The sequence below is a fragment of the Amblyomma mixtum genome, chromosome 1, assembly GCF_055824585.1.
Source record: "Amblyomma mixtum isolate Tamu chromosome 1, ASM5582458v1, whole genome shotgun sequence".
Classification (NCBI taxonomy): Eukaryota; Metazoa; Arthropoda; class Arachnida; order Ixodida; family Ixodidae; genus Amblyomma; species Amblyomma mixtum.
In genome coordinates, this window is record NC_143012.1 from 69,192,234 (window position 1) to 69,205,445 (window position 13,212).

The 13,212-nt window shown below is 46.2% G+C and overlaps 2 protein-coding genes across 2 annotated transcripts in view; both read right to left on the minus strand.

Moving 5' to 3' along the window:
- The window catches only part of LOC149366660 (uncharacterized), a 31,750-nt gene extending 18,881 nt beyond the window's left edge, over positions 1-12,869 (minus strand). Inside the window, exons 1-4 of the mRNA XM_089551831.1 lie at positions 12,358-12,869; positions 4,790-4,982; positions 2,007-2,096; positions 1,774-1,860 (exon numbers count right to left, since the gene is read on the minus strand). Coding sequence (XP_089407957.1) covers positions 1,774-1,860; positions 2,007-2,096; positions 4,790-4,982; positions 12,358-12,515 — 528 coding nt within the window. The 5' untranslated portion in view covers positions 12,516-12,869. The remainder of the gene's footprint in view (positions 1-1,773; positions 1,861-2,006; positions 2,097-4,789; positions 4,983-12,357) is intronic.
- On the minus strand, positions 8,915-12,130 carry LOC149366661 (RING finger protein 37). Its single transcript, XM_089551819.1, has one exon. The coding sequence runs from the start codon at positions 11,966-11,968 to the stop codon at positions 10,115-10,117; it is 1,854 nt and encodes a 617-aa protein (XP_089407945.1). The 5' UTR covers positions 11,969-12,130; the 3' UTR covers positions 8,915-10,114.
- Positions 12,870-13,212: the final 343 nt, after the last annotated feature.

Consider the following 13,212-nt stretch of genomic DNA (forward strand, 5'->3'; position numbering starts at 1 on the left):
TGCTTAGAATCGAGTAAATACGGTAGGCACACTTTAGCCAGTCGATAACCGGTGCGCCTTAATCTTTCCACCTATCAAGAAAACCGCGCAAGCCACTGCCCCGCTGCTCACGGCAGCCTCAATGGCCATTTTATCTTGTTTGTTGAAGACTAGCCCTCTGCCGGCAAAATGTGCTGCATTTGTGTTCCGAAAAAAAAAAAAAAAAGATGACGATGAAGTTCAGACGTTAAAAATATCACGCTTGATTTTCGATTATACGACACCCGGATTATACGACAGTTTCGTGCGGTCCCCTGAACGTCGTATAATCGAGGTTCCACTGTTACATCACAGCGCTAGACAATGAAAACATGGGAGAAGGAGACAAGACAGGCGCTTGTACTCTTCTCCATTGTCTTTGTTGTTTAGCGCTATGACGTATATCTTTTTCTTTTCACAATCGAATTCCCCAAACATCTGACTAGCATTCGTGTACTTGCTAGACTAATTGTTTGCTTGCACGTAGATGTGTTCATTTATTTATTTATTTGTCACTCATTAATTAATTTACAATGCCTCCAAGGGCCCTAGTAGGGGAGGTTTGTAGGGCTGCCCATGTACAGGACGAAAGTAAGAAACAATGTAAAATGACCTCAATGACTATGCATAACATAAAGTAGCAGGCACACATAAAGCAATCACATACACTGCCACGGTGGCTCAGCGGCTATGGCGCTCGGCTGCTGACCCGAAAGACGCGGGTTTGATCCCGGCCGCGGCGGTCGAATTTGGATGAAGGCGAAATTCTAGAGGCCCGTGTACTGTGCGATGTCAGTGCACGTTAAAGAACCCCAGGTGGTCGAAATTTCCGGAGCCCTTCACTACGGCATCTTTCATAGCCTGAGTCGCTTTGGAACATTAAACCCCATAAACTAAACTAAACTAAACTAAACTATAAAGCAATCACATCAAATTTAACACTTCCACGAACTGCTAACGAGTACAAAAGTATGAGTAATTGACAAATGTGGTGAAATCGGATGTTGCCACAAGCACGCATGTCGTGAAACTTGCTTGTAGCATTTATCTTAGGTGATATGGAGTTGCAGATCGTTTCCGTTCATTAGTGATACGAAACATGAACGATCTTGCGCAAAGAGGTAGATACCTGACAGCTTACACTTCTCATTGTGTTAGCATGATTGTTACTGTGTAGAGATGCATATACATCCAAATGCCTTGCAGACCTTCTGCTGCCTGAGCTGAGGATGTTGTTATAGCAGCTACAGGCTTGTAGTGAAGAGGCGACTGCGCCAACAATGCGCCAAATGCAGAGTGCCATGAGTTAACCGTGGCTAACGTCCCAAAGTGACCCAGGCTATGAGAGACGCCGTAGTGGAGGGCTCCGGAAATTTCGACCACCTGAGGTTCTTTAACGTGCACTGACATCGCACAGCACACGGCAGTGGCCTCTAGAATTTCGCCTCCATTGAAATTCGACCGCCGTGGCCGAGATCAAACCCGTGTCTTTCGGATCGGCCTAGGATATGCAAGCGTTAAGAGATTTTACACTGCTACAGCCACTAGCATCACATTCATCTTAAGTAGCACAAAGGACACGACAACAGAAAGACGACGAACATGGCCGCTTGTTTGTTGTCCTGTCCTTCGCGTTAAATGCAATAAGTACGATGTCAGATTACGAACTTGCCAAACAGTTGGCCCTATTATAGTATGCCACCACGAGCCACTGCATTAGTTGTCACTGGTTGCCTCTTGGCTGGGCAAACGCACCTTGTCCTCAATGCAGAGCTTCCGGTACACCGTCTTCGCCCCGTAGAGAAAGGCATCACCATCCTGAGTGATGCAGCCGTCCACCAGCTGCGCAGACAAAGGAGGGAATGTAGTGGCTGTGGCGAAAATCACTTGCTGGTTCCATTAGTTGGTGTATGAAAACATGTCAGGCACACCACATACGAGGGCAAGATAACTGCTGGCCCTAGTAAATAAATAACACAACATCTCACCCCATTCTTGTCAAGGAACGCACAAGTTCCTTCTGCTTCGCCCGTGCTCTGCACGCACGGAAGGCCCAGCACGTCCAGAAGTTCTCGGCACTGGAGACACAAAATACAAACAGCACAAAAGTTTTAAGGCAGTGCCAGTGTAAAGAGTAGGGAAGTTCCTTCCACTCTCTCCCTTTGCAAGTCTCTTTCTGTGTGATAGCATTAGAAAGATCACCAGGCAACCGTCAAAGATGCTTTGAATTTCAGCGCAAGCCAGTCACTCAACCATGTAATGCCCGCATGTCACATATGATACAGATTCTACAAATGAGAATGGCGTTCATTTAATCTTGCGAATGTTATGCTTCCCCTCTTTAATACGCAGCATGCAGCTGATCCTCAGCTTCCCTTTTAAGATTTCGAGATTTCGTGGGGTCCGCTACCACCCTGAGATCACAGCGCCCTCTGTGGCAGCAACTACTCATCACGTTTCGAGATTCCGTGGGGTCTGCTACCACCCTGAGATCACAGCGCCCTCTGTGGCAGCAACTACTCATCACGTTTCGAGGTTTTGTGGTGTCTACTACCACCCTGAGATCACAGCGCCATCTGGGGCAGCAACTGGAAAACAGCACATCTCGCATTGAGACTCGCACTCTGCCCGCTTCCTGTCGCTTAACGTTGCACCTATAATTTTTCTTTCCATAGCTCGCTGCACTGTCCTTGACTTAAGTTGAAGCCTTTGCATTACCTTCAACCTAGCTTCAACTTTTCTGCCCTATAGGTGAGTAGCGGTAGCATACAGCTGTTATATACTTTTCTCTTGAGGGATATTGGTAAACTGCCTTTCATGATCTGAGGGAACCTGCCATATGCGCTCCACCCCATTCTTAACCTTCTAGTTATCTCACTCTCGTGATCCTGATCTGCCCTAAGTAAGCTGGTGTAACGACTGTAAAAGCCAAAATTACTACTGTCATGCATACAACTGTCATGTTTCATTTCATTTCATTTTAATACCTTAAAGACCCACTGGGGGTATTACATAAGGGGTGGGTACAAACAGTCAATTGAACAAGTGTTATGTTGAAAAATGGTAACAGCTTCGGCGAATGTGGATGGGCATGAGATGGTAGCGATGTCATTGGAGAGGTCGTTCCAGTCTACAGAAACACGGTGAAAAAAAAGAAGCGGCATAGGTAACAGTACGGGCACGTGGCTGAAACACTTGGAAAGGATGACGAATGTGGTGGGATATGCCGGCTGGCGAGGCAATGTAGGGGGCACAGCGCAGCGAACTATGGAAACATTTATGGTATAGGCAGAGGCTAGAAATACGACGACGAAGTGAAAGGGGCGCTAAACTGGATTCTGATTTTAAAGATGTCACCCTGATGCCGTACGAATAGGAGGAATGAATGAATCTGGCTGCTCTGTTTTGAAGTGACTCGAGCGCATTGATAAGGTAAACTTGATGAGGGTTCCAAACTGGTGATGCATAATCTAACTTTGACCTGTATGCTAGAACAGCAGCACGTTTGTTATCCCTCATCAGCAAGCCACTGTATAAAACATGGTTTATTAGTATGCTATTTTATGCCTACAAGAGCAAGCACCCACCTATCAGCCACTACAGTGGCAGGTACACTTAAATTCTGCATTTCAGTCGCTGTGCTTTCACACACATTTAGCGCTTTCTCAAAATTTCTTCTAACAGAGTCATTCCAAGTACGTTACACTCTACACTTTCCTTTTGCACATTTCTTTCTTGTGGTCTATTGAAAATTTGTAGTCTTAGTAATTATAGACTTCCTTCCCACTATTTTTTCTTTCTTGTCTAACTATCAGATGCCTAACAGTGGCATGATACTGATTTATGGTTCATGAGGAATTTAACGTCCCAAGGCGACTCAGGCAATTAGGGACGTAGGCTATGACGGGGATATGAGGGAGGCAAAGTCAGGCTTAATTCACTGCTCATAAATTGCTACAGGTAACAAATAGGAGGTCTAGTAAAAACACTCTAAGCAGCTTCACCCTCGCTGAGCAGACTCGGCTGCTTCAACAAACACTTCAACTGTGCTCAAACTGATACATTCACGTGACAACCTATTCTACTCTCCAGTGGTCAATGAAAAAAAAATGAACATTCGAACGCATTGTACTGGGCAGCAACGGTCTGATACATTTTTCATGACTGACCTTGCAAGAGTGATGATACGGCGGTTTCAGATATGTGGTTTGTTTCTGTTAATGTGATCGCCATACATAAGAAAAAAGTTTCAAAGCTGAAAGAGGACGACGGGTAGAGGTGACAGGACGAGATTGGATGCCAGCATGGATGTGTGTGCCACTTACACTTTCATGCAGCGAGTATTTCAAGTAGCTGAAACGAAACGTTATCCGCTGCATTTATCCAAATTTATCAGCAAAATATGCCTGGTAGGTAGGAGATATGCTTTAGGCTTAAATGGTGTTCAACGTTCCAAAGTTACTCAAGCTATGAGGGACACCGCAGTGGAGGGCTCCGGATAATTTCGACCACCTGGGGTCCTTTAACGTGCACTGACATCGCACAGTACACGGGCCTCTTGCATTTCGCCTCCGCCGAAACGCGACCACTGCGGCTGAGATCGAACCTGCACCTTTTGAGTCAGCAGCTGCACATCGTAACCACTGAACCACACCGGTGGCCACAACTGAATACAGCTGTCCCCAGTGCCCCTTTGAGACTGCTGCATCGAAAGCACTGGAGAGGGTGCCACGAACGAAGCTGTGTTTTTCTCTCTCTCCACTAGGCCTACCTGACTTTGGATGGCTTGCAGCCCTGGGCGACGCCTCGCGAGCAGGCCACCACCGGGCTTTGGTCCTTCGCCAAAGCGTGCCTGGCTCCTTTGTGACAGCGTGTCCTCCTTCACTTCTGGCGCCGCACCCTCGAGCACGAAGACCAGCTTGATCCCGTAGCCCAGCAGCTTGTTGCACCGGAAGAACAGGTTTCTTGACAGGGTGTGGAAAAGAAAAACGCACACGATTGGAGTGCACCCTGAACGCCCCACTACATGGATGAAGGAAACAGGCAAGGCTGGTAGTTGCCCTGAGGGAGGGCGTGATGGGCAGCTATCATGTCCGCCTTCAAAAAGTTTCAGCTCGTCTTCTTTGGGAGAAGTTCTCTATTCTATGCCTTTTAAAAGCAAAGGTAGATTTGTGAATAAAACTTGGAGAGGGCAGTTTCGTTTGAAATATGTAAATTCGAATTAGAGAAAAACTAGCGCCAAACCATGCACACCACAAGAAAAGAAATGAGGACGAGACAGAAGCGCTCGATTCTTTTCTTGTGGTGTGCATGGTTTGGCGCTAGTTTTTCTCTAATTCAAGTATGCACCAACTAGCCCAAAAAGAGGTGTTAACTGAAATATGTACTTTATCAAGTTCTTTGGCCGAAAAAATGGGATTCAACATGGTTTTATTATGCAAAATTTCTCGTTTGCATAAACAAGCCCCCCCCCCCCCCCCCCCCCCCCCTAAAAATCCGCCCATTTAGGAGAAGCTGGAGCAGACCTGGTTCCGTATACAGAGTAAGCAAATAGGGGCAATACGCATAATTCTGTGGTACGATGACATCCTGGAGTATAACAAACCAACACACGGACATCAAGCAAAAAAACCGGAACATGCACTCTGGATTTTTTTTTTGCCCTTTTACAATATGAATTCATACCAACTAGCCCAACTTACCACAGTGCGATGACAGCACATGGCTACAGTGTCGAAATGTACATTACCATGGTGCTATCACAAAATACACACTGCACAAAGACTGTTTTAATTTGTTATTACTTCTCAAGATTGCTAACAAAGAAAGTCATCCTTTCTTTGGAGGAGAAATTCAAGAGGAACGTGTGCTGTGCGATGTCAGTGCACGTTAAAGAACCCCGGGTGGTCGAAATTTCCGGAGCCATCCACTACGGCGTCCCTCATAGCCCGAGTCGCTTTGGGACGTTAAACCCCATAAACCAAACCAAGCCTTTCATACTGCAGCTGCTGCCACACCATCATTTAAAGTACCCTCACCTCCTTTCTTTTTTTCTGCGGAGACAAAGGGACGGTTCTCAGTGATTACTGATGAGTATTTTGTTTTGTGCGCAGTAGCTGGTCATAAGCACCGCTTTGACTGCATTGGTTTTGCATTTCCTGACTAAAGTTATGACATAACAGCTTTGAAGAGACAGTAGTACTATTAGCAAATAAATAAAATAAAAGGAAACCACCGTGTTGTAGAAATGTTTACAGTGAAAGCACACGCAAAGGCTGTATCATGAGCAGTGTTTGCCACTGAACCACGAACTACTTAAGTGTAGAAAGATAGAAGACCAGACTGGGCGCCGGAAACAATGGTAGTGTTAGGTGCAGTTAGGTTAGGTGAATGAATGCTTTTGAGTTTAGTGAAGGCATGGGATTAAACAAATGATATGTGACATGCTTACGTGTGCCATGCGAGTCTTCACAACTTAACAAGCTGGCAAAATGTAATGTTGCCTTCGTGCATAATTCTTCTCAGAAAACCATTTTGCCTCTCACATTTACTCCCACAGAGGCGTAGCTTTCAAGAGATGCAAACACTTTAAATCATCATCATCAGCAGCATGACTACGTCCACTGCAGGGCAAAGGCCTCTCTCATGTCTCTCCAATTAACCCTGTCCTTCGCCAGTTGCCGCCACCGTATCCCTGCAATCTGTCCGTAGGCAACGGACAGTAAGCTGATCGATCTGTACTTCTTCAAGTCCTTGACGCCTTCTTTCTCATGAATTAAGATAATGTCAGCATTCTTACAAGCTTCTGGTATGCTCGAGGTCACAAGGCATTGCGTATACAGGGTGGCTAGTTTTTCTAGCACAATCTCTCCTCGGTCCTTCAACAAATCTACTGTTACCTGATCCTCACCAGCTACTTTTCCCCTCTGCATTGCTCCCAAGGCTTTCTTTACTTGCTCCTTCTTTACTGGCGGGATGTCCCATTGCTGTGCTCGACTGCCTCTCTCAGTAACGTTCTGATTACATTCGCTACTGTATAGCTTTGTGCAGAACTCTTCGGCTACTTTAACTATCTTATCCATATTGCTAATGACATTGCCCTCTTTGTCTCTTAGTGCATACATCTGGTTTTTCTCATTCACTAAGTCTCAGCCTAGAAAACACTGGTGGGCAATGACACGGTGTGATGCGACAAACCTGTGTTAGTATTCGTAGTTGTACATTTTGCTTTTACAATGACTGCTTTCTCATTGCATTTTGGAATTGGATTTCTTTGTCGCTGTTTTGTTACGCTGTGGGTTGTAGGTGGCGCTCCTGTAGGTAGAAGTGGGGTGGGGAGGCGGGTAGGAGGGTTGCTCCATAGTTAAGTGTCTGGTGTTCCTAACTAGGTGGTTGGGAGACATGGATGGCAGGTGGTAGGTAGTGCCTCTGGAGAGTGCAGGCTTCGCCTAAGCTTTAACCTCAGCAACCTCCAATTTGCTGATGACCTAGCCAAGTTTAGTAACTAAGAAGACGAACTACAGAGCATGACTGAGGACGTAGACAGGCGAAGCAGAAAGATGAGTCTAAAAACTAATACGAAGAAATCTAAAGCAGTGCTCAGCAGTCTCAGAAGAGAACACGGGTTTATGGTAGGCAGCGATGCATTGAAAGCAGTAAGGGAATACATCTACTCAAAGCAGGCAGTAACTGTTGACCCAGATCGTGAGAAGGAAATAACCAAGAGAATAAGACAGATGGAGTGCTTGTTTGGTTTGGTTTATGGGGTTTAACGTCCCAAAGCGACTGAGGCTATGAGAGATGCCGTAGTGGAGGGCTCCAGAAATTTCGACCACCTGGGGTTCTTTCACGTGCACTGACAAAGCACAGTACACGGGCCTCTAAATTTCGCCTCCATTAAAACTCGAACGCCGCGGCCGAGGTTGAACCCGCACCTTTCGGGTCAGCAGCCGAGCACCATAACCACTGAACCACTGATGGAGTGCATTTGGCAGGTACTCTCAGGTGATGAATAGCAGTTAACCAGTACCCCTTAAAGGAAACGTGTTACATAGTTGTATTTTGACAGTTCAGATATTGGAGGCTAACAAAAAGGCTTGAGCTTAAATTGGACAGAGCAGCAAGCTATGGAAAGGATGATAGGTGTAACGTTAAGAGACAGGAAGACAGTAGAGTGGGTGAAGGAACAAACACAAACATGAGTGAATGAGTTGAAATCTAGAAGAAATGAGCATGGGCAGGGCATGTAATGTGAAGGAGAGATAACTGATGGTCTCTTAGGGCAACAGAATGAATTCAAACAGTCATGTGGGCGGATGAGATATGATAAAGAAATTTCTAAGGCTGTAGCCAGTACAGGTCAGGGGTTACCGGAGATCAATGAAGGAGAGGGCTTTGTCCAAGAGTGGAGGTGATGTGTATGATGATAGCAATGGTGCTCATGATGAACCAGTCTTTATAGGGAACTCATCAGGTGACAAGACCATGCAAAATTTCCCACTGCAATCTTCTCGTAAGGAATAGATCTGTATGTCTGTTAAATGAATACAACTAATAGTTCAGTCAACTAGGAACCTAGCAGTTTTAAACTTTTTGCTAATAAAAACAGATTTTCTGTTTTATGCCAAGCTGGACGTGAACGCTTACTTCTCAAGTGAGCATGCAAGCCAAAACTTCTGCGATGTTCGCCCATGAAAACATGCATTTAGCAGCTGGTTTCAGAATTATTAGAATGAAGAACTGCACAGAATTTTTAACTGCACAAAGTAAAATACCTTCCTGCATCTGGTAAAAGCACAGCCCAGCATGCAAGTGAATGCCATGTTCAGTTGCACCGCTTTCACTTGATCTTTTGAGCCAAAATTCCATAACTACAGTGCCGAAGCAATGTGAAGGCTAAAGAGAGATGGCAATGTTTATTGTACACTGCATGATCAACATATTAGCACAGGTCTTTCTTCTTATCTCATGTTTATAAGAAACTGAAAATGAAACAAAAAGAAGAAGAAGCCATCGGACATGGCCCAAAAGAAAAAACTTAGCAAAGCGCCAAAAAAAGTGAGGTAGAACCGGAGAAGCAGCGGTGACAGCGACACTATGACACGCATTAACACTGCATTGATCATTAGTGCAAAGTGCATCTCAAACATTGCAACACTGACAGAGTCACCATATCACAGATGGACGCCATTTGGCACACAGCAAAACGTACAACAAAACTGGCAGTAAATTCAATCAGAAGTGTGTCACATTCACCCACAACAGAACACAAAAATTCAAATTGCTTATACGCATACATGTAGCAGTAGTTAGGATGACTAACAAGCCTTTTTTTGCCTTTTCAATCTGTCGATATGTACAAAAACAACGAATTAAAGCAAGACCATATGTCATATTAATCAACACCTCGAAGTTACGTACATATATGCTCAAGAGGTATCACAGTTCACCACGAAGTAGACATCTTTACGTATATCCCTTCATGCTTCAAACATACAGTCCAAACTACTTGCCACCGCACAAAACTATTAAAGTAAACAAGTGAACATGCTTAATGATGACCTAACTGCAAGCACTGCAAATGGCCTCCAATTTTGCAGCGTATTAGTGAAACTAACAGCTACCACAAACCTGCTTGAAACAGGCTCGGCAAGAATGACGTCACTGAGACATACGTCTTGCTTGACAACTATTACAGCTCCTCTCCTCACTGCCTTCTAGGCCTCGAGTGAACTTTCTTCCGAGTCTAATCAAATTATTTCGACTTCAAACATTTCATCACTGAATTCCTTATTTTAGGCTCTCTTCCATACCCTTGAAAATCACTTACAAATCGGCAATCAACCTGTAACTTCAGCAACAAATCAAACTAAGAGAGGAGAAAAAAAGCAAAAAAAGCGAAGAAAAAGGCAATTACACCAGTCACTTAACCTGCAAACTGCATGCAACAGAGGACTAACGACTACTTCTCCAACTTGCAGTCGCCAACAGAGAGCAATAACGAATGTACGTTAGCGATTCAAAGAATGCACGAATTCACAGCAACAGTAAGCAAAGGGCACATTGTGAAAAGTAGATCAATATCCAATCCTCCACATCATGAATGTACACGAACAACTTCGGACGACTGGAATGTCTGGCCACAGGTGCATTCTCCATCGTTGGTCCTCATCACGAGGCAGGTACGACAAAAGTGGTGGCCACAGGGCGCACGATGTGTTGACTCCGACGTCTTGCACAGCCAGCACAGAGTATTGTCCGCTTTCCGAACATCCGGTGTTCCCTGAGAATTTCCCCTTATCTTCTGCAAGATTTCAGCCAGAGAGCTAGACAGGCTGTCAGCGAGACGCTCTTCGTGGGTTTTGTTAAGATCCTGTCGCGAACGCTTGGTTTCGTGAGTGTCGAGCGCCGACTCTACCGTGCGTTTCTTGGCTGTTTCTGACCCCTGATTGATATTCACCAAAGGCACGTTTGAGGTAGGCAGGCCAAGTTGTTCAGCAGATATTGACGAGGAAGGTATTGATATGGGTGTAGCTCTTGATAAACATCTTGCAGGTGTGGATGTTTTTGGCATACCATCACTGTTAACTTTATGTTTCCAAAGAGCTCCTTGTCCTGGGTTGGGATATGTTGTAACTACATTTGGCAAAGAAATGGACGTCCCTAGCTTTTTCATGGGCCCGGGTATGCTTGGAATGTGTGCATTTGACCCTTGTGAGTTCAAAGTCTGAAGTTGGTCCATCTTCCGGCAGTCATCTGACAAGCGAGCCGAATGTTTTGAAGAAGGAGAAGCTTGGTTATTGTTCGAAGCCTGAAACAATGAAGTCTCTGAACGCGATGATGGCAACACCAGTCCAGAGGGCTGACAACTCCTTGCGGACGAAATCGCATCCCTTCCCAGTGTCCTCGGAATGTTTCCAAGTTTATCCAAGTTGCGGAGAACGAAGTGGTCGATGCGACTCTTTAGTTCGGGAAGGCTTCTTGGGCGGTTAACACCCGTCATTGTTACCCCCGTGAATGGGTCGGTCACAGGCCTACCCCACTTTTGCTCTATTTCGACATGCTTGTCCAATGCCGACTGGTCCACAATCTGACCGCTTGGCAGCAGAACAGGCTGCGTCATCAATTCACACGTCAGAGCATCCTGAAAGTCTGTAGGAATCTGGAGTTCAGCTGAAACATCATCCACTTCTTCGTGACCACTCCCCGCTGGTCCAGTTTTTGTCTTTTCTGGAACATCAGAGGTGTTAGTAGACGACGCTTGATGGAGATGGCGTTGGTTAGCGGCTGTATGCTCGCGAGCCATAGATTCTGGCACAGGTGACTGCGCATTAGCTTCTCGGTTGGAGCATGGAGGGTGCGACGGGCCGGCGAGCGATTTGCGAATCAGTTCGTTCTGAAAAGCTAAGCTGCAAGAGGCAAGCATGGGTTGTCCCCAGACTTCCAACAAACCCATACCGAGCGAGATACTACCGACGGCCCGCACGAGCTTTAGCTTAAGTCTGTAGACGTGTTTGCAGTAAATATACTTGAGAGTTTCGTTTTCACTCGAGAACCGGCCCTCTTCGAGACTGGCGAACGGGCCCCTCGGAACGTAGCACCTATTGCGGAAACGCAGGACATCCCCGCTGGCGTTGAACTTTTTGGCGATAAGCACGAAGTCGTCGTTGTTTTGAGAGGAAGACGGGGTGCCAGGGGTGTGCGAAGCCCAAATTTCGAAGCCGGTCAGTCTAACCGCACCGCGCACCAGACCGACCACTACGCAACTCAGCTCGCTCGGACATGGGAGAGTGAGTAGAATGTTGACCGGAGGCTTTACGTACGACTCGACCATGAACCCACACCGACGCTTGTCTGAGCTGACGAGGTTGCTGGCCTCGTAGCCGTCGACGCAGAGTTGGTCGCATTCAATCAACGTGCCGACATTTGCGTTGCAAAAGTTTATGGCCATGACATATACAGCAACAGCGGCAAGAGCTAACTGCTCCGAACACCGAATGGACCGCAGCTGATGCTGATGATGGTGATAGCGGCACTTTGCAACGGGTAGACCACGGGGTTAACCCAGGGTTAACCGCATCAAGCGACGGTGATAACGCCTGTGCCCTTTATAACGGGGTACCGCGCAGCCAAGACGGAAAAATTAAGAACAAAACAACAACAAAAAAAGCAAACAATGGTGTCGATGACGATTAGCGGAACGTGCGTCGGTGGATGAGGCGAGGCAAACACCGAACCATGCACCGAACAGGTCAAAGATCAAGTGATTACAGTTGACAGCATAAAAACACGAGATCGAACACAAAAGTATCGTGATTATGAACAAATACGGGAGCTTACCTGATTGCCGGGTTGCGAATAACCTGTCTGGCGCGCGTTTGTTCGCTCTCCACGATCCAACCGCTCAGATCGACGGCGAGTGTCTTGCCTCGAAGTTCATCGAGCTGAACCTTCCGTGCCACGGGAGACAAGACTTCCCAGAGGTCCTTCACGCCCATGATTCGGAGCCGCACTAGTTTGTCCCGCACAATAAAAGCGATGAAAACAGCTCGCGATAGTTACGATTCTCCGACCGAGCAAGATTAGGAAGCGGTGCGGCTTCCCCGATGAAAAACAAATTAAAAGCGAAGCAGTCTTTTTCTACTCATCGTTGAGTACGCCGGCGAACTGCAGAATGCTACACTTGCCTTAGCGGCTCGTAAACAAACCGCACTAAATACAACGTTACGACTCTCGTATGTTGGGACTGGCTACGACTCCCCCATCTGCTACTCGCTCCACGGATGCCGCCATTACTTTCAAAACGGCGACTACAGCGACGCTCGTTACGGGATTAATAACTTTGCGTTACCCTCGGAGTCGCTTTATCGCCTTTGCCCGAAAATTTTCTACAAATGCAAATAACTGTTTTTTATTTATTTTGAGTGCTGATTTTTGTGGCCATCGCATGACGTAACTAAGTGAGGAAAGCGCGAATTTCGAAACAGCAACATCGATAACGAACGACACCACACTCATGTAATCAAGACAAGCCATCGAAGAGTATGTAGCTCTCTACCCAATCGCATTGGAAGTTTGAGCGCCGTTTTGTACGCTTTGCGTAGTATGGTGTCGATTTGTAGAGTCTCTTGCTGAAAACTAATGGCCCTGGGAGTATCGAACACCTTCAACGAACTACGAGAAGCGCCATGTAGT